General features: G+C 52.2%; 1 protein-coding gene across 2 annotated transcripts; it reads left to right on the forward strand.

Moving 5' to 3' along the window:
* The first annotated feature begins 1,794 nt into the window (after positions 1 to 1,794).
* Positions 1,795 to 18,943, forward strand: LOC104376979 (hematopoietic lineage cell-specific protein-like). 2 transcript variants are annotated; one of them, XM_086609927.1, is made up of 15 exons: positions 1,795 to 1,927; positions 4,225 to 4,308; positions 6,182 to 6,255; positions 7,131 to 7,260; positions 8,314 to 8,424; positions 9,054 to 9,108; positions 11,178 to 11,288; positions 11,812 to 11,922; positions 12,578 to 12,633; positions 15,000 to 15,069; positions 15,313 to 15,449; positions 16,131 to 16,238; positions 16,701 to 17,010; positions 18,185 to 18,256; positions 18,625 to 18,943. In XM_086609927.1, the coding sequence occupies exons 2-15, from the start codon at positions 4,225 to 4,227 to the stop codon at positions 18,759 to 18,761; spliced, it is 1,566 nt and encodes a 521-aa protein (XP_086466053.1). In that variant the 5' UTR covers positions 1,795 to 1,927; the 3' UTR covers positions 18,762 to 18,943. The 2 variants fall into 2 exon arrangements, with proteins under 2 accessions (XP_086466053.1, XP_086466054.1); XM_086609928.1 differs by having other exon boundaries at positions 16,134 to 16,238.
* Positions 18,944 to 25,729: the final 6,786 nt, after the last annotated feature.

Raw genomic sequence — 25,729 nt, forward strand, 5'->3', positions numbered from 1 at the left:
CCGTTGTGGCAAACAGAAATGACTTCTCTAAGAGCTTTTCTGGCTCCACTCAACTCATTTAGAAATGAAGTTATTTTGGTTTGAGACGTTTATCTAGTGTCAAACTAGTGTGATTCATGCTACCCATTCCAAAATTGTGCACTTCCCACCAGTAAGCAATGTACCAGTTTGATCTGTAAGGGCTTAGGATTCTTTAACTACATGCTTTTGATCTTCTTAGTTCGAGCAATTTACTTTTTCTTTTTTTTTTTTATTGTCCTGGATGAGCTTTCCTGTTGTTATGGTTTGAAGTGGGGGGGGAGGTCCGGGTGGCAGAAGCTGCCCATCAGACCGGACTCCCATCCCCCTCGGGGCTTGAGCCAATCGGCGCCTCTGCGAATCGCCCTATTTACGTCGGACGAAGGAACCGGAAAGGTGTGTGCCTGTGCCCAGGGGCAAGGAGACGGGAGAGGGGCACGGCCCCCGCTCCCGGCGCTCAGCCGGGCCGGGCCCGCTCCGTCGAGGATGGCGGCGGCGGAGCCGCTTGGGGAACTCGGGGAGAGCCCCGCTGCCGGGGCGCCCACCGGGCCGAGTTCACCCAGACAGGACTGAAATCTGAGAGAAACGGCCACACAGATCAGAGGTCAGTGAAGGTGGGACGGAACAACGTGTGCCGCGGCTGAGCCCCCTTGTGAGCGGCCCCTTATAACAAGTCCCCTTATAACAAGCAGAGACCCACTCGCAGCCCGTGGATGACCCACGTCGGGAAGAGATGCCTGAGCCTGAGACTATTGTGAATCATGGGCACAGGTAGAGACACATTTACGCATCTCACTTTTACGCATTTATGCATTTAAAGTCTGTACGGAGACGCATTTAAGGTCGCTGTGCCGACCCACGCCGGAGCACATTTAAAGTTTGTTGATGACCCACGCCAGAGCGAGTGGCTGCGGCTCCTTAAAAGCCCAGGACTGGTAAAGCCCGCACTTGGGGCAAATCCGATGGGGTAAGGATTTGCCCCCCCAGCGGGCAGGATTCACGCTTTCGCCGTGAGTAGGGGATCCACTGGAGCAAGGGACAATGGTGTAAGGGCTCCTTTTCCTTTAAGAGAAGCGGCAGTAACAGCATGGGATGAGCTGACCTGCACTCCCCCATTCCCTGCCCCCTGCGCCGCTGGGGGGAGGAGGTAGAGCCGGGAAGAAGAGGCAAAGGGGGGGGGGAGTGGTGGTGTTTTTAAGACCTGGCCTTGTTTTCTCGTTATTCTCTTAAGTAACCGTTTCTGTGTGCTTTTCTCTTTCTAGGTAGCTGTTAATAAATAGTTTTGCATTAAGAAAAAAGCCTCTTTTGCCCGGGACTGTGGTTGGTGGGTGCTCCTCTGTTCCTGTCTCGATCCTCAGCTCTTTTATTACATTTTTCTCTCCTCTCCATTTTACTGGACTGGGAGAGCTGCGTGTGTTTGGTTGCCAGACTCAGCCTAACCCACGACACCTGTATGTATGTGTGTATATATATGTAAATATATGTGTGTACACCTGTGTGTTTATATATATTTTTAATTGTAATGAGTCAAATTTCTTAACAAATTCTGTAACTTTTATGGTGGAATGATTTTTTTGAAGAGATGGCAAATGGAGATCACAATCTAGTTTTGCACTCTAAGAAATGTAATTGTGCCCCATCAAGTGCTACTCCTGGAGTCAGGATTCATATCCTGGGTATATGCCTTCCCAGTGCCTCAGAGCACAGGCAGCGTGCGAGGGAATGGCAGCACGCTGGGGCAGGTTCTGGTGCTCACCACTGGAGCAGAGTTGGGGGCTGGGAGGCAGGAAATGAAGATAGCTGAAGTTAAAACAGGAACTCAGAGCACAGAGCAGTCCAAAAGCTGTCGCTGGCAACAGGTGCCTGAGCAAAAAGCAACGAGCCCACAGGAGCTGGTGAGCCTTTTAAGGTAAGAAAGCGGAGTGGGTTTTGAGAATGGAGAGAGAAAAAAAAAAACAACAGAAAAATGTAGGGTTTTGGTGGGCAATGAAAACTCCTTCTTGATCCAGCATGTGTGAGTTGCTTGTGCTCAGCATTTGCTTCTGTTTGTTCTTTGCTCATGGTTGTTGCTCTTCTGTCTGAGATTCTCTAACCATGCTTCCAAATCAAACAGCATGACTGTTCTAAGTGTGGTACCCCTGTATCTGTGCTGTAGTGGATGCTTTTGAGGGAAAAAATGGGACTAACTAGAGGGTTGAGATGCTACTCTGGCTGATATTCCTCATTACAGAGGGTGTCTGGAGCCTCGTGGTGTGATCACAGTCTGTGGTTTGTCATGGTTCCCAAGATCCACGAGGGGTGGCTTTGGAGACTAGGTGGTCAAGAACCATTTACAGCAGCATTTAAAACCCTGATCCACCTGCATTTGAGCTGGCTGCTCAAATCAGCTGTCCTGTTGAACAGCCCTGTGCTGTTTTATCATTAACAAAAATGAGTCACAAACTTTAAAAATCCTTGGCGTGAGAGGTGCTAATGAACTAGGGAGAGGAAAAGGAGATGAAAGGTGGTGTTGGATTGTGCTACATTGTCCACATGAGCTTTCCTGCTTCCCCTGCTTCTGTTTGCAATTAGATATATTCAGTTTGTCGTAAGATTACTGTCAGTGCACACAAGGACAGCAGAGTATGTCACAGACCTGCTGTGTTCTGGAGTATGCCACCTTTTTGGTTTTTGTTTGTGTGTGTTTGGGTTATGTTCCCCTGAGGCAGCCTGGAGAAGGTCTAAAGCCAGATTTTCACAGTAAATCTGCCTTGGTCCTGCATCCTCTCCTTGCACCAACTATCTGGCTGTTGTTTAACCAAAGAAAGGCTCGTCCCTGCGGTGCTCCCTCAGTCTGTTTGCTGTGCTCCCAGGTCTCACAGTGCTGGTTCTGCAGACAAGTGGTGAGGGCAGTGTGAAAACGAGCTGCACAGTGCACTGTACAGAATGGGAAGGTTGTTCACTCAACAGCTTTTTGTCTTCTGCAGTTAATTACTTGTTCAGCACAAACTTTCTGCTTGCACAGACTGTCCTGGGCGCCTGGAGCCAGTTTGAAGGCTGCAGTACAGCTGTGGGATTGAGGGGCTGAGAAGCACATCATAAAAGCATGCCGTTAAATGAGGATCCACCCCAAAGCAGTTCTCATCCCTCCTGTTGGCTCGTTCACGGTAGACGTGGAACGGGATGCAGCAGCCCAGTCTTTGCTGCACGTTCTGTTCGGTCTTTCTCTGCGCTACAGTGAAAAGCTGCTTTGGGTGACAGGAAGAATAATTTGGGGCTCCTCGACACCACAGGCAGTAACAGGTGGTGACGCGAAAGCTCTGCTGAGTACGATTGCTCTGTTGTGTCGGGCAAGGAAGCCATGTCATCCTCCTCCTCTCTCGTTTTGTGAGAACTGTGTTGTTTGGGAGGGGCTTTTTCATAGTCTTTTTCTCACGGTCACCTTGAAAATGAACTGCAGGAGTTTTAGATTTCACACTACTTTTATTTAACTTCCTCTTCCTGGGCCTGTCACTTCCTCCAGGCCTTTCTGGATGGCCTCTCCAAGACGTACCGCTGCAGCTTCAGCCTTTGCAGCCCTGCACACTTCACAGTTTCAGTCCCATTTCCTGTTTTTGCCACACGACAGACACAAACACCACGCAGCGCACTGCACCAGCACTGTCAGACCAGCACACAGCTTTTCTCTGAACCTTCTCTAGCACACTAAGCAGGGATTAAAAGGTTGGAAAACAGGCAAGAGACTTGAGGAGTCCAATGTCAGGTAAATAAGCATCGTATCACGGTGGCAGAGCAAACCAAGGCCGCTGGTGGTGTGCCGTGACTGCTCAACACAAGGGAGCTTAAAGCTGGGAACAGTCTCCCACAGCACAGAAAATTAATGGATGTTGGAAAAGCAGAATCTGGCATTTGGATGCTAGTGCTAATTTGCATTAAAATAAGGGTGTGCATTTTAGCTGTGTCAGTGTGCACGAAGTGTGCACGAAGACTGTGGTTTACACTTAAAATCCCTGTGTGTTTTGCTGAAAGAGGTTCTGGAGCCCAAGAGCAGCTATTTTGGGGTGTCCCGTGCAGTGCAAGGGACAGAGAGGTCGGCAGGGCAACGGCCTGCAAGGGCCCCTTCCAGCCCGAGTGGTGCCATGGCTGCAGCGGTCTGACGTGCCTGTGGCCATGGGCCAGCAGCGCCCAGCGCTGGGCTCTGGGTGACACCCTGTCCTCCTCGCGCAGATGTGGAAAGCAGTCGTGGGACATGACGTGTCAGTGAAGGCTGAGGCTCAGGGAGATGACTGGGACACTGATCCTGACTTTGTGGTGAGTGTCTGGTGTGGTGATCCATGTTATTGGTGGGGGTGGCGGTCTGAAGGGTTCACTGGCCCTCGGCATATGCTGGCCAGCTGGGCCGGGGCTCGGGGCTCAACCAGCGGACAGTACCGCCAGCTGTGCAGGGTCAGACGAGTCCCACCAAGCCCTCGCAGGTACTGTCAGGTCATCTAAACCATTTCTGACTCGTACCTATTTTCAGCCTCCGGAACTTCCTGCAGCAGTGTACCCCACATCTGACTACAAGTAGTATCACTTCAGGAGTATAGAATATTTAGTTTCTTTTAAACCTGCTCCCTGGTAACTTCACTGAGTCCTCCCCACAATTTATGTTACAAGAAATAACAAAAACTTACATTTTCTCTTTCCGACACTTTGTAATTGTACAGGATTCCAGCATTGCCCTCAAATGTCTTTTTTCCAGATGGAAGAATCCTGCTCTATTTATGGTCACCTTGTGCAGATGCAGCTCCATGCCTCTAAATAGCCTCGTTTTCTGTCTAGTCCAATTCTCTAGGCAAGATGGTTAGAGAATAGAAGGGCTCAGCATGTGGGAACCCCCCCGCATTCAGACAGTGTCATGAGTTTCATTTTCGATTTGATTCTCTATTCCTTTCCTAATAAGACACTCACACTTTGGCTTTTTGGCCAGTTCTGTATTTGCTACTCTTCTACATAATTGCACGTAATTTCATATTTCATACTCCCTCCCGAATGGTAAATATTCAGAACCATCATTGTGCACATATAGTTAAGAATTATTTTTTCGTACTTTTGTACTTATTAACACTAACCATTTACAATTTTATCACTCACTGATTTGGCATCACAAGATTTTTCTGCACTGCTTTGTCTCCTGTATTTTGTAAACCTAAACAGTCCTTTACTATCTCAAGACATTGGCATCTTGAATTCATCATACCCTTTTTCTAAACCTCTTAGGAGCATATGGCACAGCCAAAGTCCTGCTCCTCCTGGCACCAAGGAGCGCCAGCTGTGCTTTACAGCCATAGTTCCCTCTGGCCTCTGTTGAGATTTCAGTTTCCTTTCCAAGATAGTTTCTTGATGGATGGTCTCTTCTGTTACACGAGTCCTATATTTTTGAGGTTCAGTCTTGACTCGTTATTTCCAGTAAGAAATTCTAGTTTGGGACAGAAAAGCAAGTTCCCTCCTCAAAATTCCAAATTATTAATGCTTAAAAAAATTATATGCTGTCAAAATTTTTGTCTGTTAGTTTTACTTAATTTCTTCTATTTGTGGAAGCATTTAAAATAAGCCTGAACAGAATAAGACTTTGTATTTTTATTGTTTTGTATATACATATTTTTAGCTTTACCTTTTGTTAGGAAAGTTTATTGATGCTTCAGTTTCTCAAATACATGTTCAGACCTTCAAAAAGAAGACAAAACAAGTGGTGTCATAACAAAGCCGAGGCAGAACAGCAGTCTTTGAGTGAAACGTTCACTTCAGTGAAATATATTGGAAATATTCTTCCAATATTTTCCTAAACAATTTCCACAGCGTTTTTGTTTGCAAGCTCCTCCCTGAGGAAGAGGGATGGAGCTTCCCGCAGCCCCGCGCCCTGTCCCCGGTCACGGACCCGCCGTCCCCGGGCGACCCGCCCTGCAGGACGCCGGTGGCCGGCGGGGATGGGGCGCCCGGGACCCCCGGCCGCCCCCGCTGTGCCTCGCGGCCGCCCCCCTCCCGCCGGTGCCCGGGAGCCGCCCGCGTCTCCCCGCCCGCCCCGGCCCGGGTTTGCCGGGCTCGCCGGGGCCGGGCTCAGCCCGGCGGCTGCGGGAGGGCGCCGCCGGGGGACGGAGCCCCGCTCGCCCGGGGCCGCTGACGGCTGCGGTTCGCTCTGCAGAACGACATCTCCGAGAAGGAGCAGCGCTGGGGAGCGAAAACCATCGCGGGCTCCGGACGCGCCGAGCACATCGAGTGAGTGCGGGGCGGCGGGGCGCGGGGGCGGCGGGGGGCGGCGGGGCGCGGGCCAGCCCCGGCCGCTGCTGCCCCGACGGGCGTCCGGGCCCCGGGGGCTGCGGGCGGGCCGTCACCGCGGCAGCGCCGGCCGAAGCCCGCCAGATACGGGCCTGTGCGCCGCGGGGCAGGGCGGCCCGGGGGGGCCGTCCCGCCGCCCGCCCCGCGCTGCCCGTCGGGGCCTCTCCCCTCTTTCGGGGCGCCTCGCTCGGGGTGCGCCCTCGGCCTCGCAAGGCAGCAGGGTGCCGGGGAGGGGCGGCCCCGTCCCGGGCGAGCAGCGCCCCGGGGCCGCGCTGCCACCGCCCGGGCGCTGCCGCCCGCATCCCGGCTCTCGGTGCGCGGTGCGGGTGGTGCACCGGGGGCGGAATTCGCAGGCGCCTGTGATGCTGCGAGGGGTTAACTTCCACGTACGTTCAGACGGCAAAGACTTCCTGCCCCTTCCCTCTCCAAGGCTGACCCTGTCCAGCAGCTCCCTCGGGACATCCCAGCACTGCCCTGCACGGTGTGGCTGGTGCAGCGCACAGGAAAGGGAAAGCGAGGGCTCCTGGCGAACACTAGCCCTGAGCGGGCACTGCAGGGTGGGGGCTGGATGTACCTGCTGGGCCAACCACTCTGGATCCTTTGCCAGCCCCCAGGGTGGCATCGTCTCCTGCCACAGTACAGTGGCTGCGTGTGTGTGGCTACCACGTAGAGGGGCCCAGCGTGGGCACCCGGTGGCAGCTAGCAATGGGTTCGTGTCCTGCTCTGCTGGGACAGTGGCATAGGGATGCTCCAGCTGGCTGCATGGGTCGGCACAATCCCACAGTGACTTGCCCTGACTCTCTCTGTCTCACCAGCATCCATCAGCTGAGGAACAAGGTGTCAGAGGAGCATGAGGTCATCAAGAAGAAGGAGCTGGAGAGTGGCCCCAAGGCCTCCTATGGCTATGGGGGCAAATTTGGAACAGAGCGAGACCGAATGGATAAGGTAACAGTTGTAGAGAGCTTTCTTGGACCTCAGTGGAAAAGTCTTTTTCTCATAAAGGAAAGAGCATCCCTGTTTTCTGGCCTGACCCTGAAGGGAGAGAACAGAGAGCTGGCGTGTCTGCACAGATTCACACGTCTAGCTAGCCAGTAATCTGTCTCCAGGATCTGTTTGAATCCATATGTATAATTTGTCTCTGGAACTTCCTTCCAGCGCTCCCCTTAGCTGTGAAGAAGGACTTTCTGTGGCTTGTTTCAAACCTGCTGCATGTGAATTAAATTAGGTGCCTCCCTACTTGTGTTTGGAGAACTAATGAATAATAATTCTCTCCTCACGTTCTCCATCGCAAGATGATAAGATTGCAGTAGTATTCACTATATGGGGTCACTGTGGGTGTGCACGATACCAGAATGGCAGGGTGAGAAACAGACATTTCCAGGAGGCCGAAATGGAGCAGCCATGCTCAGCCCCTTCTTCCAGAGTGGAGTGAGGATATTTTTGTTGAGCAGCTCCTCGGCCTTCATCCATTCGTACCAAGATGCTGCAAGTGTTCAGCTGCTGGCCCTGCTCCTGAGGAGTGTGCAGTTCCCGGCCACACCACCTCCTGCAGGGAGCATAGGGACTGTTGCCTGGCCTGTGGTAGGTATAAAGGGTGATCCCAGATATTCACAGACACAGAAAATAGCAGGTACCAGACCTGCTGCCTGTAAGTTTTCAGTTGTGCATGCCTGTCCTCACTTTTCTCCTCAGTTTCCCCATGTGAGTATCCACCACTCCACTCTGCATTCAGCATCCTACGGTTTGCATGATGAGCTGGCACTGGGCTTGGGTGTGTGGGATGGCTGCCCTTGAAGCTGCATCACAGGTCTCAGAGCAGAGCTGGTACTGCCAAGGGCTGCGTGTGGGCCATCACTACCACCAGCATGATCAGTTTGGGCTTGTCACCTTGTGGCTGCAAGCGTCTCGGCAGTGGGGCAGAGCAAGTGTGTGGTGCGTGGGCCTCTGTCCGCCCTGCCAGGCTGACTGTGGGTGCTCATGTCGTCCTGTCTCTCTTAGTGTGCGGTGGGCCACGAGTACGTTGCTGATGTTGGGAAGCACTCCTCGCAGACGGATGCAGCCCAGGGCTTTGGGGGAAAGTATGGAGTCCAGCGGGACCGAGCTGACAAGGTGTGTTGGACAAGGCAGCTGAAATATGTACATTTGAGATTGTGGCTGCAGTTTTTCAATTGCTGGTGGGTGCAGGTGTAGGCATGCCATGCACCGTGGTCACCACTGAAGCACATAGCTCACCTCCTACGTGCAGGACGATGAGTGATGACGAATTGCAGGGCGCTTGTGAAGATTAATTCTCTGGTGTGCATTAACATGCTCACACTGTCCTGTCCAGGCAGCACCATGTTTGTTTTGAGGGCTGTGGTGTTTTGCATCTCCAGACCTCCAAGCTGTGCCATGCACAGTGAGTGGTCATGGCAGGACTGGATGGGGACAGCAGGATGCTGTCTCTCCCATGCACATTCTGGTGTCAGACACTGCCCAGCCGCCTTGCCTGCTGATGGGGTGTGAGGTCCAGGTTGTGGTCCTCCTACTTGGTTGTGGTCCTCCTCCCTTGCAAGGGCCAGTTCCTGGACACGCTGCCACATGGCAAGCAGGGGTGGTGTGGAGGCTGAGGAGGCCTGTGCCAGCCAAGGAGTGGCCAGGTGCCTGCATGTTGCAGTGCATGTCCCAGGCTGGCGGAGGGTGGGTGAGTCCCAGCTCAGTTCTCAGGATGACTGACATTCCTCCCCTTCTTGTTCCAGTCAGCACTGGGCTTTGAATACAAGGGTGAGGTGGAGAAACACTCATCTCAGAAAGGCAAGTCCACGGGCATGTGTGGCCCCTTGACACTTTGCCCAGCTTCTCTTCTGCTCCCCATAGCCTGTGCTGTCTGCTGGGGCACAGCCTCCTTTGTTACCCACCTCCTGTCACTTGTTTCAAAGTCCCGTTCCCAGTCAGTCACCCTTGTGGCCCCATTCCCCACTGTCCTGTCACCATCCTTCTGTTTTACACTCCGCTTGTCTCTGCCTTTTGCTTTGATGAAAACCGTGGCATGGCTGAGCAGAGGAGACACCCCCACGTGCACCCCCGAGGGATGGCTGATACTCCCTTTCCTCTAAAAGTCCTTCTGACCAACTGCTCCAGGGGGAACCCCAGCATTGTAGGACGTGGGAAGTGATTTCTGAAAACGCGGCATATAAGAAAAGGCACGACAATGGATATGGAAACGAAAGCCTGTACAGCACCCAAACTTTTGCAGAATTCTGGAAATGATTCGACCAAACTTTGACATGTGCGTACAAGCAGCTATTCGTTAAGAACATTGCAAGAACTGAAACTAAAGATATTTAAATACTCTGCAGCCAAGAGGAGATGAGAGGGCAAGGTCTGTTACTGTTTTGGATAAATGTGAGGAATACTGTATTACCAAGAAAAGAAGAACTGAATCTTGTTCATTTCAGAGGAAACTATAAAAGAAGGAAGATGTTTTGAGGCATTATTGGTTGATCTTAAATTAACGAATGACATGCAGTTGTGCTACGTTAACATATTCCTGTATAAGAGGAATTGTGTACTAGATTGTAGACATAGAAATTAATCAGGCTGCGTAAAACCACAGAAATTCCTCAGGACAAAATGAAAATGTTAGAAATAGGGAAAAGTGTTTGGATTGTTTTTCATAAAAATGTGTCCATACTGAAAACTCCAGCATCAAGGTAACAGTCAAAATCTATATTTGCTGAAAACGGCATCCCAAAAAGTCCATTTCATAATGGCCTAGTGGGTAAATAATAGTTTAATCAAGAAAAGTTTAAGAAATTTCTAGGAGTTACAGATTAATCGTTAAGTGAGTGAGCTTCTGTGGAACAGAGAGCCATTCTTGAATGCAAAAAGTTTTCGTGCATATTTCTCTAGGTCCCAGTCTTCATGGACTGATAAGGCTGAATTTGCTGAAGGAGCCCCAACTCATTCCTGTGAGCTGCAGACCTGTAAGAATGGGGTCAGGGAACAAAGAGCGGTGACTGTGATTTTCTCCTTCTGAAGGGCAGGAGTTGGAGTCAGAGCTGGCACGTCAGGTCTCTGAAAGGAAAGTGGCTCTGTGCAGCCAGCAGCTAGGCCAGAGGCTGGAATTTCGTAGGACGTCAGCCAGTAATAACAAGGTGGTCATTAGAGAGTAACTGAACACAGCTGAAGTAGTTAATTCATTACCAGTTTAGAAGATGGAAGAAGGGGAGGCGCGAGGAGGACGTGCTGTGCTCTATCACGTATGGTGGAGCGTACCAGAGGCGGTCTGGGAGGAGAGCTGGAGCGTATCTCCAGAAACATTTCAGCCTTCGCTGCAGCACGCAGAGCCAGTGGTTTCCTTGTAGAAGCTGAGATTCCATGATAGCAAATGTAAGCCATGTAACAAAAGTTTCCATTTCTTCTGTACTTTCAAGGGCTCAATGTCCTTATTCACAGACCAGCAGGGCACAGGCTGAAATCCTCGCTCTGCGATGCGTGAGCGGGTGGACGCCCAGGCTGTCAGTGCCCAAGTCTTGCCTTGGCTTTGCATCCGTGGGTGGCCGAGCTCTCGCTGCCTCCCCAGCTGCCCTTGGCATGTTGCTTTTCTTCCTTGCCCCCTCAGCCTGCCGTGTCGCTGCTATCGGGCCGCTGTGCTGCCATGACCCATGCTTGCCCTGCGCACCCGTTCCCATGGGCCCTCATGGTGCTCCCTGCTGGCCGCTCTGTCCCCTCCAAACCCCTTGCTTTTTGTAGTGTTTTCCATCATCCCTGATGCTCTTCCTCCTCCCTGGTGCGCCTCCCCAGTGTGGCTCTCCATCTTTACCCCCTCCCCTCACCAGCCCCATGCTTGGGGCAGGATTTCACTCCATGCATCACCTCAGATTACTCCAAGGGCTTTGGTGGCCGTTACGGTGTGGAGAAGGACAAGGTAGACAAAGCAGCAGTGGGATTCGACTACAAGAGCCAGGCGGAGAAGCATGACTCTCAGAAAGGTGAGTTGGGGGAGCCCGATGGCAGCTTGGCAGCTCAGGACTGGAGCTTGGGACTATGCCTACTGGGGCTGTGGGGCACTGTACTTGGTTTTTGTAACATGCTGCATGAATAGTGGAAGAGCTACGGGCAGCTGTCAGGTGCCCACTGCTTGCAGCAAGAGACTGGAGCAGGTGAGAAAAGCCATTGCATGGTACATGACTGCTGGAAAACGTTCAGGCTCAATGAAGAGAAGCAGCAGATTTCTATGGGCACAGGGATCTCCTGGGCAGTATATCATGAAAGGAAGGGTGCAGGGGAAGCCCAGGCAGGTGCTAATAGCAGGTGACATGTCCCAGGGAGGAGGGAGGACTGTTGCTGGAGCCACCAGTGGGGAAATCTGGCCTTGCTCCATGTTTTTAAGTCCTGGGCTGTGAAAGCTATTGCCCCTGTGAGAACAGCCTGAGCTCACAGTGCTGCCACTTTTCTCTTTCTCTCCCTTGTCTGTTCCTTTCCATGCCCTGATTTGGATCCCTGTGGCTAAAGACTATTCTGTGGGCTTTGGTGGGAAGTTCGGAGTCCAGAGGGATCGTCAGGACAAGAGTGCCCTTGGCTGGGACCATCAGGAGGAAGTGCAGCCCCATGCATCCCAAACAGGTAGGGCAATGCTGCCAGAAGTGGCAGCACAGTTTTCTTGGAGCACACACAGACCTAGAGCTAGTGGTTCATACTTGACAGAGATCCAGCTGCTGAAAACTGAACGTGCACAGCATGTTGTGGAGCAGCTGGGACATTGTGAACCCCCAGAGCACAAGGGAGAACTCTGCCAGAGTAGGTGCATGTGTGGATCAGTGGGAGATACTGAACGCAAGTCTTTGAGTCAGGCTTCCCAGACTGTACTGTGCTTTCTCGGGGAGACACATTCCTGATCATAAGCTCATTAAAAAGATGAGCACATGAGAATGAGGCAGAGCAGGTTCCAGGAATGGCTTGACTCCTGTATGTTGAGCTTAAGTGAACAAGGCCACATTGCACTCAAATGGCATGACTGGCTTCTCACTCCAGTGCCTTGGAAGCAGATTTGCCAGCGTATGGCACGGAACACCTGTGTGCTTCGCTGAAGGGAGTGAAATATTGGTCTTAAAAGCTATTGTCCAGAACGATTGGCTTGTATTACCTGTTACCTCTGTTTAGTTCCGTATGTGCTAAGATGCAGACAAAGCTAACTCGTCTCACTGGTCACAACATACTGAAGCCTGAGGTGCACACACAATATAAAATATTATAAAGTAGCCTCATTTTTTCCATACAGACTATGCCAAAGGGTTTGGAGGCCGTTACGGGGTGCAGAAGGACAGAGTAGATAAGGTAAGACTGCATGCTGCAGCCTGCAATTGCTTCCTCCTCATCACTGCTCCTCGCGCTGCTGCGAGAGAAGAGACTTCCCAGATGGAGATGCGGTCCCCCTGCTCAGTGCGCAGCTATGGCAAGGGTGGGGGAACTGGTGCAGTGTGAACACCAGAGGATGCAGAGGAATGCAGCCTGGGGAGGCCATAATGCCAGGAAGAAAATGTTTTTTTCCGTTCACAGCTGCTTTTGAGTCATTCCGCTCTCAGACTGAACAGTCATGCACTTGCTTTCTCTTGGGGCAGGATTTAATAGCAGAGCCAGTGAAGAGCCTTCTAAGGGCATCAGACTGCGTCCTCCTGGATATCCAGTACCATTGGAGATACTGGGAGTGTTCTGGCTGGCTGCGTGCCGTCACTCCTGCAGGCCCCGTGTGTACTAGTACAGTCATGATGGGCAGTGATAGCTCCTTGGAGATGAAGTTTTGTGAGTGCAGCCTTGAGAGAAGTCTGAGAGGCCACAGGCCATTGCACCATGCAGGAGCTGTCTCTTACACAGGAGAAGCGCTGGATCAGACTGAGGGTGCACTGGCTGGTAGGTGGTGATCATGCAGAGAGCAGTACGCAGACAGTTCCTGCCCTGGACTGCCTCCAGCCAGAAGGTGACAGCGCTGTGGCTGCCGCTCCTCTGGCTGTTCTTGCTCAAGGTGTGCAGCTGGTTAGTAGCTGTCATACCCACACATAAGTGAGGCTCCCAGCAGCTGGCTTGAATCTTTGGTCCTTCAAGCAGCCAACTTGCAGATGTCCCCGGTCTCGCCATATCTGACGCAGATCTGTGGCTTCTCTGGTATATGGTTCCTTATCCTCTCACATTGTTCTCCAGCTGCTATGGCTTTGTGTGGGAGTGACTGGCCCCATATCGCTCCTCCTTAGCTACAGGTGAAATCTGGCCATTCCTCACGGTGCCGTCTGCAACTCACCAGCTTCTCTGTGTTGCTGCCTTCTGCAGATCTTTCTGTCCTGTCCAGGAGTTTCTTAAGGTCTATTCAGTTAGCTGAATCTCAGGCCAGGGCCTGGGTATCTGCCTGCAAACCTTAACAAAACCCAACAGGAGTGGGATTGGCAAGGATCAACCCTGCATGAGAAGAGTTGTCCAGTTTGCTAGATGTTCAGGTTTTGTGTCTGGGCTAGAACCAGGCTGTCATGGTTTTAACCTGGCCGGCACCGAACACCATGCAGCTCCTCGCTCACTTCCCCCCGCCCCCGGTGTGATCGGGGGAGAATCAGAAGAGTAAAAGTGAGAAAACTCGTGGGTTGAGATAAAGGCAGTTTAACAGGTAAAGCAAAAGCTGTGCACGCAAGCAAAGCAAAACCAGGAATTCGTTCACTCCTTCCTGTGGGCAGGCGGGTGTTCAGCCATCTCCAGGACAGCAGGGCTCCAGCACGCGTGATGGTGACTTGGGAAGATGAGCACCATCGCTCCAAACGTCCCCGCTTCCTCCTTCCCCAGCTTTACATGCTGAGCATGATGTCACATGGTCTGGATTATCCCATTGGCCAATTTGGGCTGTGCTCCCTCCCAGTTCTTGTGCACCCGCACACTAGCAAAGCATGGGAAGTTGAAAAATCCTTGATTTCTTAGCAACAATGTTATGTTTAACCCAGCCAGCAGCTAAGCCACCAGGCAGCCACTCTCTGAATCCTTCCTGCTTGGTGAGATGGGGAGGAGAATTGGAAGAGAAAGGGAAAAAACCGCGTTACTGGTGAGCGCTTCTGCTTGAGCACCCAGCTTTGCTGCTGCGTGCAGCAGTCATCTGCCGCTGTGCAGCCTCTTCCGCGTGGCTCCGCGTAGCCTTGTCAGCCCTTGGAGGGCCACCTCCAGCAGGAGCAGCCCTGGCCTGTGGCTGGAGGGCAGCAGGTGCTCCCGCGGTGTAGGGCAGCATCAGGAGAGTGGGGCTGCAGCCAGCAGCCTCCCCAGGGCCATGGCACTGGTACAGACACAGCTGGGAGCAAAGCTCGCAGCCACCAGCAGCCCGACCCAGCAGGAATCTCAGCACTGGCCTCACCTAACGAGCCGGACACTTCATAGGTTCATAGATTCATAGATTCATAGATTTCTAGGTTGGAAAAGACCTTAGAGATCATCGAGTTCAACCGTCCCTAATCCCCATTAAACCATATCCCTAAGTAGATCATCCACCCTTTTCTTAAACACATCCAGGGATGGGGACTCAACCACCTCCCTGGGCAGCCTATTCCAGTGGCTGACAACCCTTTCAGAGAAGAAATACTTTCTAACATCCAACCTGAGCCTCCCCTGACTAAGCTTATACCCATTTCCTCTTGTCCTATCACCCAACACTAATGTTCATTCGCTTCCTCTTGCAGAGTGCTGCTGGCTTTAATGAGATGGCAGCTCCCACCTCCTCGTACGAGAAAACCAGACCACTGGAGGCAGGTGAGACAACTGAGCACCAGCCCTGGGCTGGGTGGGACCCTGTGGGCTGCATGGTCCCTCGGGGGCAGCACACTGGGAGGCAGGTGCTGTGGTGGGATGTGGATTTAATCTGTGCTGAGGGGCAGGAGAAGGTGGATGAACTGCAAGTTTCTCTGGCAGAGGTGGAGGTCTGGGTTTCTCCTGGATGTGTGGAGTGGTGGAAGGGAGCCACTGGGTCGGCATGATCAGCTCTCTTTCACACAGGAGCTTCCAGTGGCACCAGCAGCCTGCGGTCACGGTTTGAAAACATGGCCAGGTCGGCAGAGGAGGAGAGCAGAAGGCGGGCAGAGGAGGACCGGGCGAGACGGCAGGCTCGGGAGCGCCAGGCCCCTCGGCAGAAGGTGCGCCATGGCCACCTTGCCATGTACACCAGGGCTTATGAAGCAGGCTTTTCCTGAGGGCCGTGCAGCCTCATGGCCGCCTACTTGATTGCTTTACAGTAACCTCTTGCCTAAACTGCTTCCCTGCGACTGCCAGGGACTGCCGGGGAACTTCATAGTTGTCACTGGGTTTTCCTTTTTGGCACACGGCTGAGGACGTGCTGCACCCAGCCGTGACCCGCTGTGCTCTGCCCTGCGCTCCTTCTTGCCTCTGGTGCCTGGCAAGCACAGTGCCGTCCCAGCTCCCCGGGGTGGCCGTCCCAGCAGCCTGCCTTCAGCGTTCTCCAGACTGCAGATTGCACCCAAACCCTCACCTTTTCAGGGCCGCCTTCTACATTGTGCTCTTTCTGCATTCGATGTGAAGATAAGGTTCACCAATAACGCACTCCCTGGTACGTTCCCTCCCTGAGGCTACTTTCTGCAGACCCCGCAGTCCTTACAGGGCTGCTGGTGTCCCGTTCCCAGGGCAGGGTTATGGGAGCTGAACAGATTTCAGCTGGAGGAAAACTGAGGGTTGCTCTGTGAGCCAGGGCAGATTTACACTGAAAGAAAATTTTCTGAGTTGTTCTGTTGGGAGTGGGAACAGACATTACTCTGGACCTCATTCAAAGGGATTGAGGGAATTTAATGACTTTTCTCCAGCAGGAAATCCCACAGAGAGAGAAGGACCACACAGAGGCAGCCTCTGCCGCCGTGCCAGCAAGGGTGCCCCGGAGTGCTGACCCAGACAGGCCTGTGTCGGGAGAACAGGTGCCACGGCGGGCTGGGGAGAGCCAGGGAAGGGAGCAGGGGAGGGACTGCGCCTGGGACGGGGCTGCGCTTCATGGGCAGCCTTGCAGGAAGAAGTGGCGAGGGCGGAAACGTTGGGGTGGTGATGGGACATGGCTGCACAGCGCCTTACACCAAGAAATGGGCTCTTGGAGCGCGTCCATGCAGTGGCAGTACAGTAGCTGTAGCTAAGTATGTGAGAGGGGTTCAAATACATGAGCCATGGGGGTCTTCACAGCAATCCCAGGTGCCAGTTCAGCACAGACGTAATGGCTGAGCTGTCTCCCTGTTGTACAGAGGATGACACTTCGTTTGTGTCACGGTAGCACTAACAGCACCTGCAGTGGAACGGGCTCCCTTGTATTGGGTAATGTGCAGTCATGGGAGAGCCTGCAGTGGGTGCTCTGCAGGTGACTTTCCTGTCACTGTCTCACTTCGTGGCAGGAGGCAAAATGGGAGGATGAGGAAACACCACCCACTTTGCCACCAAGGCCAGCAGATCTGGGCGAAGAGCTGTGCAAGATCCCCAGCCAGGATCAGCCCATCTACAGTGAGGGTTTGGATGTCGGTGGAGACTATGAGGAGCTGCCAGAGCACTCTGACTACTGTGACAGTACCGGTGGAGGTGCTGACTATGAGGAGCTGCCAGCACCCTTGGAAAATCTGGATGCCATCTATGACCAAGGAGGAGATGGAGGTGAGGACTATGAAGAGATCCTTCCTGAGGAGCCCAGCCAGAGTCAGCCCCACTTAGGTGAGTACTGATGGAAGAGCCCGTGTCTTAGGGAACTTGTGTCTGGCTGCTTATCTCACTGGATGTACAGGACAGACTCTAGAGGGAATTTGTATCCTGAAGTCTCCTGTGGTCAGGGCAGCAGCCCATGATGATAGAGACTTGGTCATCTCCCACTCCCTTGCCCGGCTCCAAGGTGTGAGAGCAGCTGCATGGGATGCTGGGCCAAGCAGCAAGTATCTCTGCTGGAGCAGGACACCGGCAGGAGGACCAGAGGGCTGCCGTGGGCTCTGAAGAAGCTGGACCTGGACTGATGCACTCGGTGTGCTGTTTCCTGGCAGGCGACTGCCAGCGCTGCACCGAGTTCTGGGGTGTCCCGTTAATTCAGCCTGTCACTCAAATGGCTCATGGTGGTGAGACCTGATCTGGTGGTGTCTCCTGAGTGTGAGGAGTGCAGGGTGGTTGTAATGGTTTAACCCAGCCAACAGCCAAGCTGCCATGCAGCCACTCGCTGAATCCTTCCTGCTTGGTAGGATGGGGAGGAGAAATCAGAAGAAAAAGGTAAAACCCGTGGGTTGGGATAAAGACAGTTTAATAGGACAGCACAAAAAGAGAAGAGAAGGGATAATAACAGTAATACTAATAAAAGAACAACACAAAGTGAGGGATAGAGTTGATCACCACCCAGAACCTGGAACCCGATGCCCAGCCCATTCTTGATCTGTGATGCCCCTCCCCTGGCCAGCTCCCCCAGTATATACCTTGACCATGACATCATATGGTATGGGCTATCCCCCTGACCAGTTTGGGTCTCCTCCCAGCTTCCTGTGAAAATTAACTCTGTCCCAGCCCAACCCGGGACAGCAGTCTAACTCCAGGCACAAAAACAAACCGCATGGGCTGCTCTTGAGGTTTCTGTCGCAGCTTCGCTGCCACTGATGATGGTAAGCGGAGAGGCTGGAGTTATGTCCAGCCTTTTTCTTGGGAGAGGAACATGAAACATCAGAACCCGCCTCTGTCCTTGCTGAAGGCAAGGGAAGTCGTACCTTGCTTTGAGCCATGGTACACTTCTCCTTGTTGACAGGGTTTGGATGTGGCTTACCCCACGGCTGGCAGCTGGGTGGAGGGTGGCACTGACCAGCTCTATGTGGCTGCTTTCAGCCACCTTCTCATCTGCCTGTCCTGTCTTCTGCAGGGGAAATGGACAATGTTTATGAGGTGGAGAAACCTGGCACCTGTGCAGTGGCTCTCTACGATTACCAGGGAGGTGGGTCTGCCATCCAGGCTGTGGGGAGAGGCACTGGGAGCTGGCCGTGGCAATGCGGCGGGAGGTGGTGGCTTACACCATAAGCAGTGGTGAAAAGAGTTTTACTCGGTGGTTTAAATATCTTCCTCTTGGAAGGCAGAATGAAACCTGACTTGGGAACACAAAAGCTTCATCTTTGTCTGTGAAGTCTTTCTCTTTGGTTTATCTGTGCTGTTTGATGAGGGTTGGATGAGAGAAACTCTGAGGGTTATCAGAATGCTTGTTCTGTATTCTCCTCCTGTGGGTGGGGGTTGGAGGAGGGATGTAAAAACAGCTCTCACTGGGGTTATATTCGCATTGTAACTATCTTTTCTGAACAATTTTTGCAGATGGAGATGATGAGATTTCTTTTGATCCCGATGACACAATCACACACATCGAGATGGTAGATGAAGGCTGGTGGCGGGGACAGTGCCGGGGCAAAGTAGGCCTCTTTCCAGCAAATTATGTGAAGCTTCTGCAGTGAAACCAGCATTATCCAAGCTGCTTCCTTCCAAGCTTTTGCCTCTCTCTGCTTCAGCCTTTTACATGTTATTCACTTGGCTCGACCTGGCGTGTCTACATGCAAGAAATACCAAGGAGCAAACTGCCAGTGTCTAAGGGAATGTTTTGACCTGTGCCTAAGAGGACTTTGGTTCCCATCCACTTCCAGATTCATAGATTCATAGATTCATAGATTTCTAGGTTGGAAAAGACCTTAGAGATCATCGAGTCCAACCATCCCTAATCCCCATTAAACCATATCGCTTAGCAGATCATCCAGCCTATTCTTAAACACATCCAGGGATGGGGACTCAACCACCTCCCTGGGCAGCCTATTCCAGTGGCTGACAACCCTTTCAGAGAAGAAATACTTCCTAACATCCAACCTGAATCTCCCCTGACTAAGCTTATACCCATTTCCTCTTGTTCTATCACCCATCACTAATGTAAAGAGCCCTTCCCCCACCTCCCCACCATCCCTTCTCAAGTATTTATAGGCTGTAATCAGGTCTCCCCTCAGCCTCCTCTTCTCCAGGCTAAACAGCCCCAACTCCCTCAGCCGCTCCTCATAAGTTTTATTTTCCAGCCCCTTGACCAGTTTAGTCGCCCTTCTTTGGACTCGCTCCAGGAGCTCAATATCTCTCTTAAAGCGAGGGGCCCAAAACTGGACGCAATATTCCAGGGGCGGCCTCACCAGTGCCGAGTACAGGGGCAGGATCACTTCCCTGCTCCTGCTGGTCACACTATTCTTGATACACGCCAGTATCCCATTGGCCTTTTTGGCCATCTGGGCACACTGCTGGCTCATATCAAGCCGGTAGCCAACCAACACCCCCAGGTCCTTCTCCGCCAGGCAGCTCTCCAGCCACTCTTCCCCGAGCCTGTAGCGATGCTCGGGGTTTTTATACCCCAAGTGAAGGACTCTGCCCTTGGCCTTATTAAAGCTCATGCCATTGGCCTCAGCCCAACGATCCAGCCTGTTCAAATCCCTCTGAAGGGCCTCCCTACCCTCGAGCAGATCGACACAGCCTCCCAGCTTGGTGTCGTCCGCAAATTTACTGAGGGTACATTCAATCCCCTCATCCAGGTCATTGATAAAGATGTTAAACAGAACCGGACCCAGCACTGAGCCCTGGGGAACCCCACTGGTGACCGGCCTCCAGCCGGATTTAGCCCCATTTACCACCACTCTTTGGGCCCGGCCATCCAGCCAGTTTTTAACCCAAAGGAGGGTGTGCCTGTCCAGGCCAGCAGTTATCAGTTTCTCAACCAGAACACTATGAGAAACTGTATCAAAGGCTTTACTGAGGTCAAGGAAAACTACATCCACAGCCCTTCCCTCGTCAACCAGCCGGGTCACCCTGTCATAGAAGGTGATCAGGTTTGATTGGCAAGATGGGAAAGGTGGGATGGTTTAAGAGCGTGCGAGTGTAATATATCTTTTCTACCTAGGCTGTCCCACATGTCAGCCAGCAAGCTTAGCAGAAGTCTGTCCATTCCTGTTCCCAACAGAGCAATTCACAGAAAGAAACACCATCTCTAATCCAGTCAAGGCAGAAGGGACATGAGCTGTGGGATGGTTTTAAGTTGCTGTGGCCCTGCTTCTCATCCTACCCAGGGCTCAAGGAAAAGAGCACTGTGAGGGCCAAACTTGCCTTTGTTCACAAGGAGAGTTTGCACTTGCAGGAAGACCCGTGTTTGCAGCACAGGATAGAGAAGCATGACCTGGCCTGTCTGGGCAGGTTTCAGGACTGGGACATGGGAAGGTTTGACCATCACAGTGAAGAGTGCTGACTTTTCCTGCACGCAGACGCAAGCTTCGCTGTAGTGAACTGTTCCATTAAATAAGAGAAGTGTGTGCTGGCTTGGTGAAAATGTAGGATGATCTTGCTAAGGTAGGAGATTACTCACTTGGTTTTCCTCTGTGTGCCAAGAACAATGATGGGAGATGTGTCATTTCTGGGGTAAACCTTGAAAAAGGAAGTGTAAAATTAGATTATTTTCTAAGAAAAATTATTCTGGAAAATCTGTCTTGGAGCAAGAGGAAAATACTAAAAGGCTTCACTTAACAAATGTATGTTAGTAACTGCCTTGGGTCTTTGTCCAGGCAGCCCATCAGAGGCATCGGGAAATCCCTTCAGTCTAGCAAATTAATCAGAGTAAGTGCTGCTTGATACAGGCAGTAGAATATTTTTAAGAGCACTTCATTTTTCTTGTAAACTGCTCCGACAGCATAAGCGTAGGCATGCAGGTGGGGTGGGCAGAGCGGTCCCGCGGCTTCTCTGCAGCCTGAGGGCTCCGGAGTGCTTTGTGGTCAGCGCCAAGGTGGGTTCCTCCAGCCAGGGTTTGGCTCAGCCCGTTCTCTCTGCCCTTGGGTGGTGCGAGTCCCTGTGCTGAAGTCAGGCCTCCCCAGTGTGGTAGTGAAATAGTTAACGCCTCTCAGGCCTTTGCAGGACTCACTAGTTAAGAAGTATTTGCAGGTAAAGGTCTCCCCAGTTTAATTAACGAGGAGTGAATGATTAAAGCCAGAGCCTCCTTCCCTGAACAGTGCTGTTGTCATTTCTGTCCCTGCTTCTCTGACGCGTTTGGGAGAACAGATCGAGCTGCATCAGCGGCAGGTGTGTGAACCCTGGAAGTGCCCGTCTGGGCTGTTCCCTGTGCCCTCCCTGTAGCTGGAGCAATAAACTGCTGCTGTGCTGGCCGAAAACTGCGTCCCGTTATTCTGTGACGGCACATCTCCCGTGTGTGCCGCAGGCTCGGTTCCTTGCACAGGGAGACGGGCCCCGGTTCTGCTCTAGCCCTCCTCCATCCCAGATGTGGGGAGAAGGTTGAGCAGGTGGGAAGCAGGACACGAGGAAATTTTTTAGTTTTATTGCTTAAAGCAGTTTTCAGTAATAATCCGATGCAAACTGAAGCCCTCCCTTGAACTGGTATATTCCAGGCTAGATGCTCAACATGCCGTTGTAGGAGCTGGTTGTTCCTTTGTGATGTGCGAGTGTCATCACAAGAGGAGTAAGTCCTGGATGCACGGAGTAGTGCAGCATATGCGGAGCTGCAGCAGCACACCCCAGTGCAGTGCCAGCTGCCACGAGCAGGGGCGCAGAGGGTCCCGCTCACAGCTTGGTTCTGGACCATCCTCCACTTGACTGTGCTACCTGGAAGGTGGTACAGCATCCCTGCTCAGCGTTTGTTACTGAGAAACAGTCTGTGTCTGTCAATCATGGGAAAGACATATTGTGATTCAGGTTAGAAAATGTCCCCTATAATGTAAATTTTCTTGAGGTTTTTGGTTTGGGTTTTTGGTTGGTTGATTTTTTTTATTTGGGTTTTTTGTTTTGTTTGGTTGGGTTTTTTTCCTCTGAAATAACTTTCCCAATATTTTTTCACCCTTTATTTCCTGATATTCCTTTCCAGGGGACTCTTCAGAACTCTCACTGTGGCAGACTCTCTTATGTGTCCTAGTGAGACGCTGAACTAGGTGTGTGTCATTCATTTTTCACAATCATGAAGGGTGTATAGCAAGTAGAGCTGGCTGAGAGGCTTGCAGCCTGTTTGGGCAGGGGCAACAGGCCATCCCAACACGAGTTGTAGAAACATTATTTTCCCTGAAGAATGAAACTGGTGTGTGTTATGCACTAAGAACTGGCAAACTGCTCCCAACAAGCTGTTTGCCTCATAGGCCCATTTTTGACGCTCGAGTAGGTTTCTTTGGGAACAGACTGGATTTTGTTGGATATCTCTTGGTAACTGAGCTATGGATGAGCATGTTTTGGCCCCTTCCAGCCAACGTGCCCCTCTGTGGCACAGCTGCAGGAACGCTGCTGTGGCTGCTGGCGTGCACCTGCACGTGCAGCCTGTGCCAGTGCCCTCCCTGTGCACACCCTCACCCTGGTGTCTGGCTGCTCCTGGCTTCTGCCACGGCGTTGGACGCTGCTGCCCCTCGTGTAGCTGCCTGCAGACTTGGCCAACAGCGGGATTGCTCTGGCGCCCGTGCAGAGCCCTTCTAAGGGGTTAAGCTGAGGCTGCCCCGCGTCGCCAGCCAGCCGCGGTCAGCATGTCCACAGCCGCACCACTCACTACAAAGGCATTTTGATTTTTGCATGGCTGTCAAGCAAAGCGAGTGTTTCTGGTGAGGATCTGAGCAATGGCAGCTCACAGCTCCGCTGTAGTTGGGGCCCAGCCGGCCATTAAGCACCATGCAGCCGCTCGCTCCTCCCGCCTGGTGAGACGCGGAGGAGACCATATAGCGAAGGGCTCGTGGGTCGAGACAAGGACAGGGAGGGGTCACTCACCAGTTGTGGTCGTGGGCAAAACAGACTCAACTCGAGGAAAAAAATCAATTTAATTTGTTGCCAATCATATCAGAGTAGGATAATGAAAACCAAAACCAAACCTTAAAAACAGCTTTCCCCTCACCCCTCCTTTCTTCTCAGGCTCAACTTTTCTCCTGATTTATCTGCCTTTTACCTGCAGCAGTGCAGGGGGATGGGGAATGGGGGTTGTGGTAATTTCATTGCATGTTGTTTCTATCGCTCCTTCCTCCCCAGAGGGAGGACTCATCACAGTCCTCCCCTGCTCCAGCATGAGGTCCCTCCCATGAGAGACAGTCTTCCGTGAACTTCTCTGACGTGAGTCCTCCCCAGGGGCTGGAGCTCTTCACAAAGTGCTCCGGCATGAGTCGGGGTGCAGTCCTTCAGGAACAGACTGCTCCAGCAAGAGCTTCCCATGGAGTTGTGGCCTTCTTTGGGAGCAGCCACCTGCTCCCGTGTGGGGTCCTCCACAACCCACAGGTGGGTCTCTGCTCCACTGTGTCTCTCACGGGCTGCAGGGAGGCCACCTGCCATCTCACCATGGGCTGCAGGACAATCAGCTCTGGCACCTCCTCCCCCTCCCTCCCCACTGCCCTTGGTGTCTGCAGAGTTGTTTCTCTCACATCCCACTCCTGTCGCCTCTGCAGGTTCCGCCACAGGTTGGTTTGGCTTTTTTTTTCCCCTTCCTAAATATATTTTCACAGAGGTCCTACCAGCATGGCTGATTGGCTCAGCCTTGGCCAGAAGCAGGTCTGACTTGGAGCCAGGGAATGGCTACAGCCACCCCTGTAGCCCCTCTGCCCATACCAAAACCCTGCCGCACAGCCCCAGTGCAAGCTCAATGCTGAGGCCGTGCTGTTTGACCAAAACCCTGGGAATGACAGGTGGCCTGTTGGAGCTGCTGGCTGCTGGGTCATGTACAGAATGCTGCAGAGCGCCTGCATTGTGGGGTTTTGGGGCAGGTCTAACACATATACCCAGTCCGCGAAACGGAACGTGTGGTCCTGGCACCAGCCTCAGGTTTTGCTTTGCTTGCGCGTGGCTTTTGCTTTACCTGTTAAACTGCCTTTATCTCAGCCCACGAGTTTTCTCTTTCACTCTTCCGATTCTCTCCCCATCCCGCCGGGGCGGAGTGCAGCTGTGCGATGCTCAGCTGCCCGCTGGGGTTAAACCAGGACACTTGCCCAGGCTTGGGCATCAAGTCTGCCCCAGGGGCCAATTAGTGCACTTGAAACAAGATGCTTTAAATAGAAGGCTGAAGTTTGAGAGAGAAGTTTTCTTGTTTCCAGTTTGCCTGCTTGGTACCCATTCCCTACAGGCTTCTCTCCACAGAGAAAATGCCACTGGGGTTTCAGTGCCAATTACTAAAAGCCTGGAGCACTTCGCTTCCTCATCTGACATGTTTTTGTGAGATTTGTAAACAAGACAAAAAGTGGGCTATTCAAAGTTTGAGGCAGTCTTTTGTGCAATAACTTAGAAACTGTTCACAGCTGCTGTAATCCATTGCATCATAATGTAGAAGCAGCAGAACGAGAAATGGAGAAAATGTCTTTGGTCTGTACAGACTTCCCATCTTTGAAATGTTCACACTCTAGACAAATAATACAAAGTTGTTGAAGTATTAAAAGGAGAAAAAGGTAAATAATTTAACAGTGCTTTAGCAGTCAATATGAAATACCCGAATGACAGTAAACTTTATGGGAAACGTAAGTTATTGCAACAGGAAATACAAAGCTGAAGTTCCACAGCCATTTGTAACACCAATTACGCCTTCTTGCCCAAATTCCTGCTCTACTCTGAGGCACTGCATCCAGACCACGTAAGTATCCAACAGCACAATGCCATGTCAGACAGGTATGACAGCTTGTTATAGGTATGAAGGGCAGATTGTCATCCCTGGCTTTTCCTGGGAGCTACAGGTTCCTGACCCATCTGTGGGGTGCGTGCATATGGAGCTATAGGTCCTATTTAGTGCAAGACCCACTCCATGGCTGACGTGAGCCAGATGACAGCTACTCATCTGGAGTGGGCACCTCGACAGGTGCTGCAGCAAAAGCACATTGTCTAGATCCAGCTGTGTCCGACTGAAGCTCACAATATGAAGCTGGCCCGAAGTTTTTCATAGAAATGTGTGTTTTACAGTTCTAGATATGAACTTGATTTACTATTAGAGGAATTTAGCAAGCGTGGCAATACTGGAGGTCAGGACACAGCATGCCTTGAGCACAGAGGGAGCACAGCATGAGCCCTTGAGGAAGGTTTCACAGGGACAGTGTTGCTGATTTGAGAGCCAGAACTCGACAGAGACACCAGCACTGGTCTCTTGACCTGTTTAGAGCAGTACATAGCGTGGTGCAAAGATGGTGCAGACCCACCTGCCCTAGTCATTTTGTGCTTTCTCTCATCAATCAAGAGTCACTGGTGGTTTGGGGGCAATTTGCCCAACTGGTGAGGCTGGAACCGCTCAGACTCACGGTCCCTCGGGAGGCTGGTTCCAAGCCTGAGACAGCCTGAGCATCCCTGGAGCCTGCTTCCAACATCCGGCATTCTCAAGGCTACTTTGCAGGTATGCATCACTTCTGTTGCCAAGCAGGGTGCAAGCAATCCGGGAGGTCTCCGGATATGGGGAAACACTCTGCTG

The sequence above is a fragment of the Tauraco erythrolophus genome, chromosome 4 (assembly GCF_009769465.1).
Source record: "Tauraco erythrolophus isolate bTauEry1 chromosome 4, bTauEry1.pri, whole genome shotgun sequence".
NCBI classification, from domain to species: domain Eukaryota; kingdom Metazoa; phylum Chordata; class Aves; order Musophagiformes; family Musophagidae; genus Tauraco; species Tauraco erythrolophus.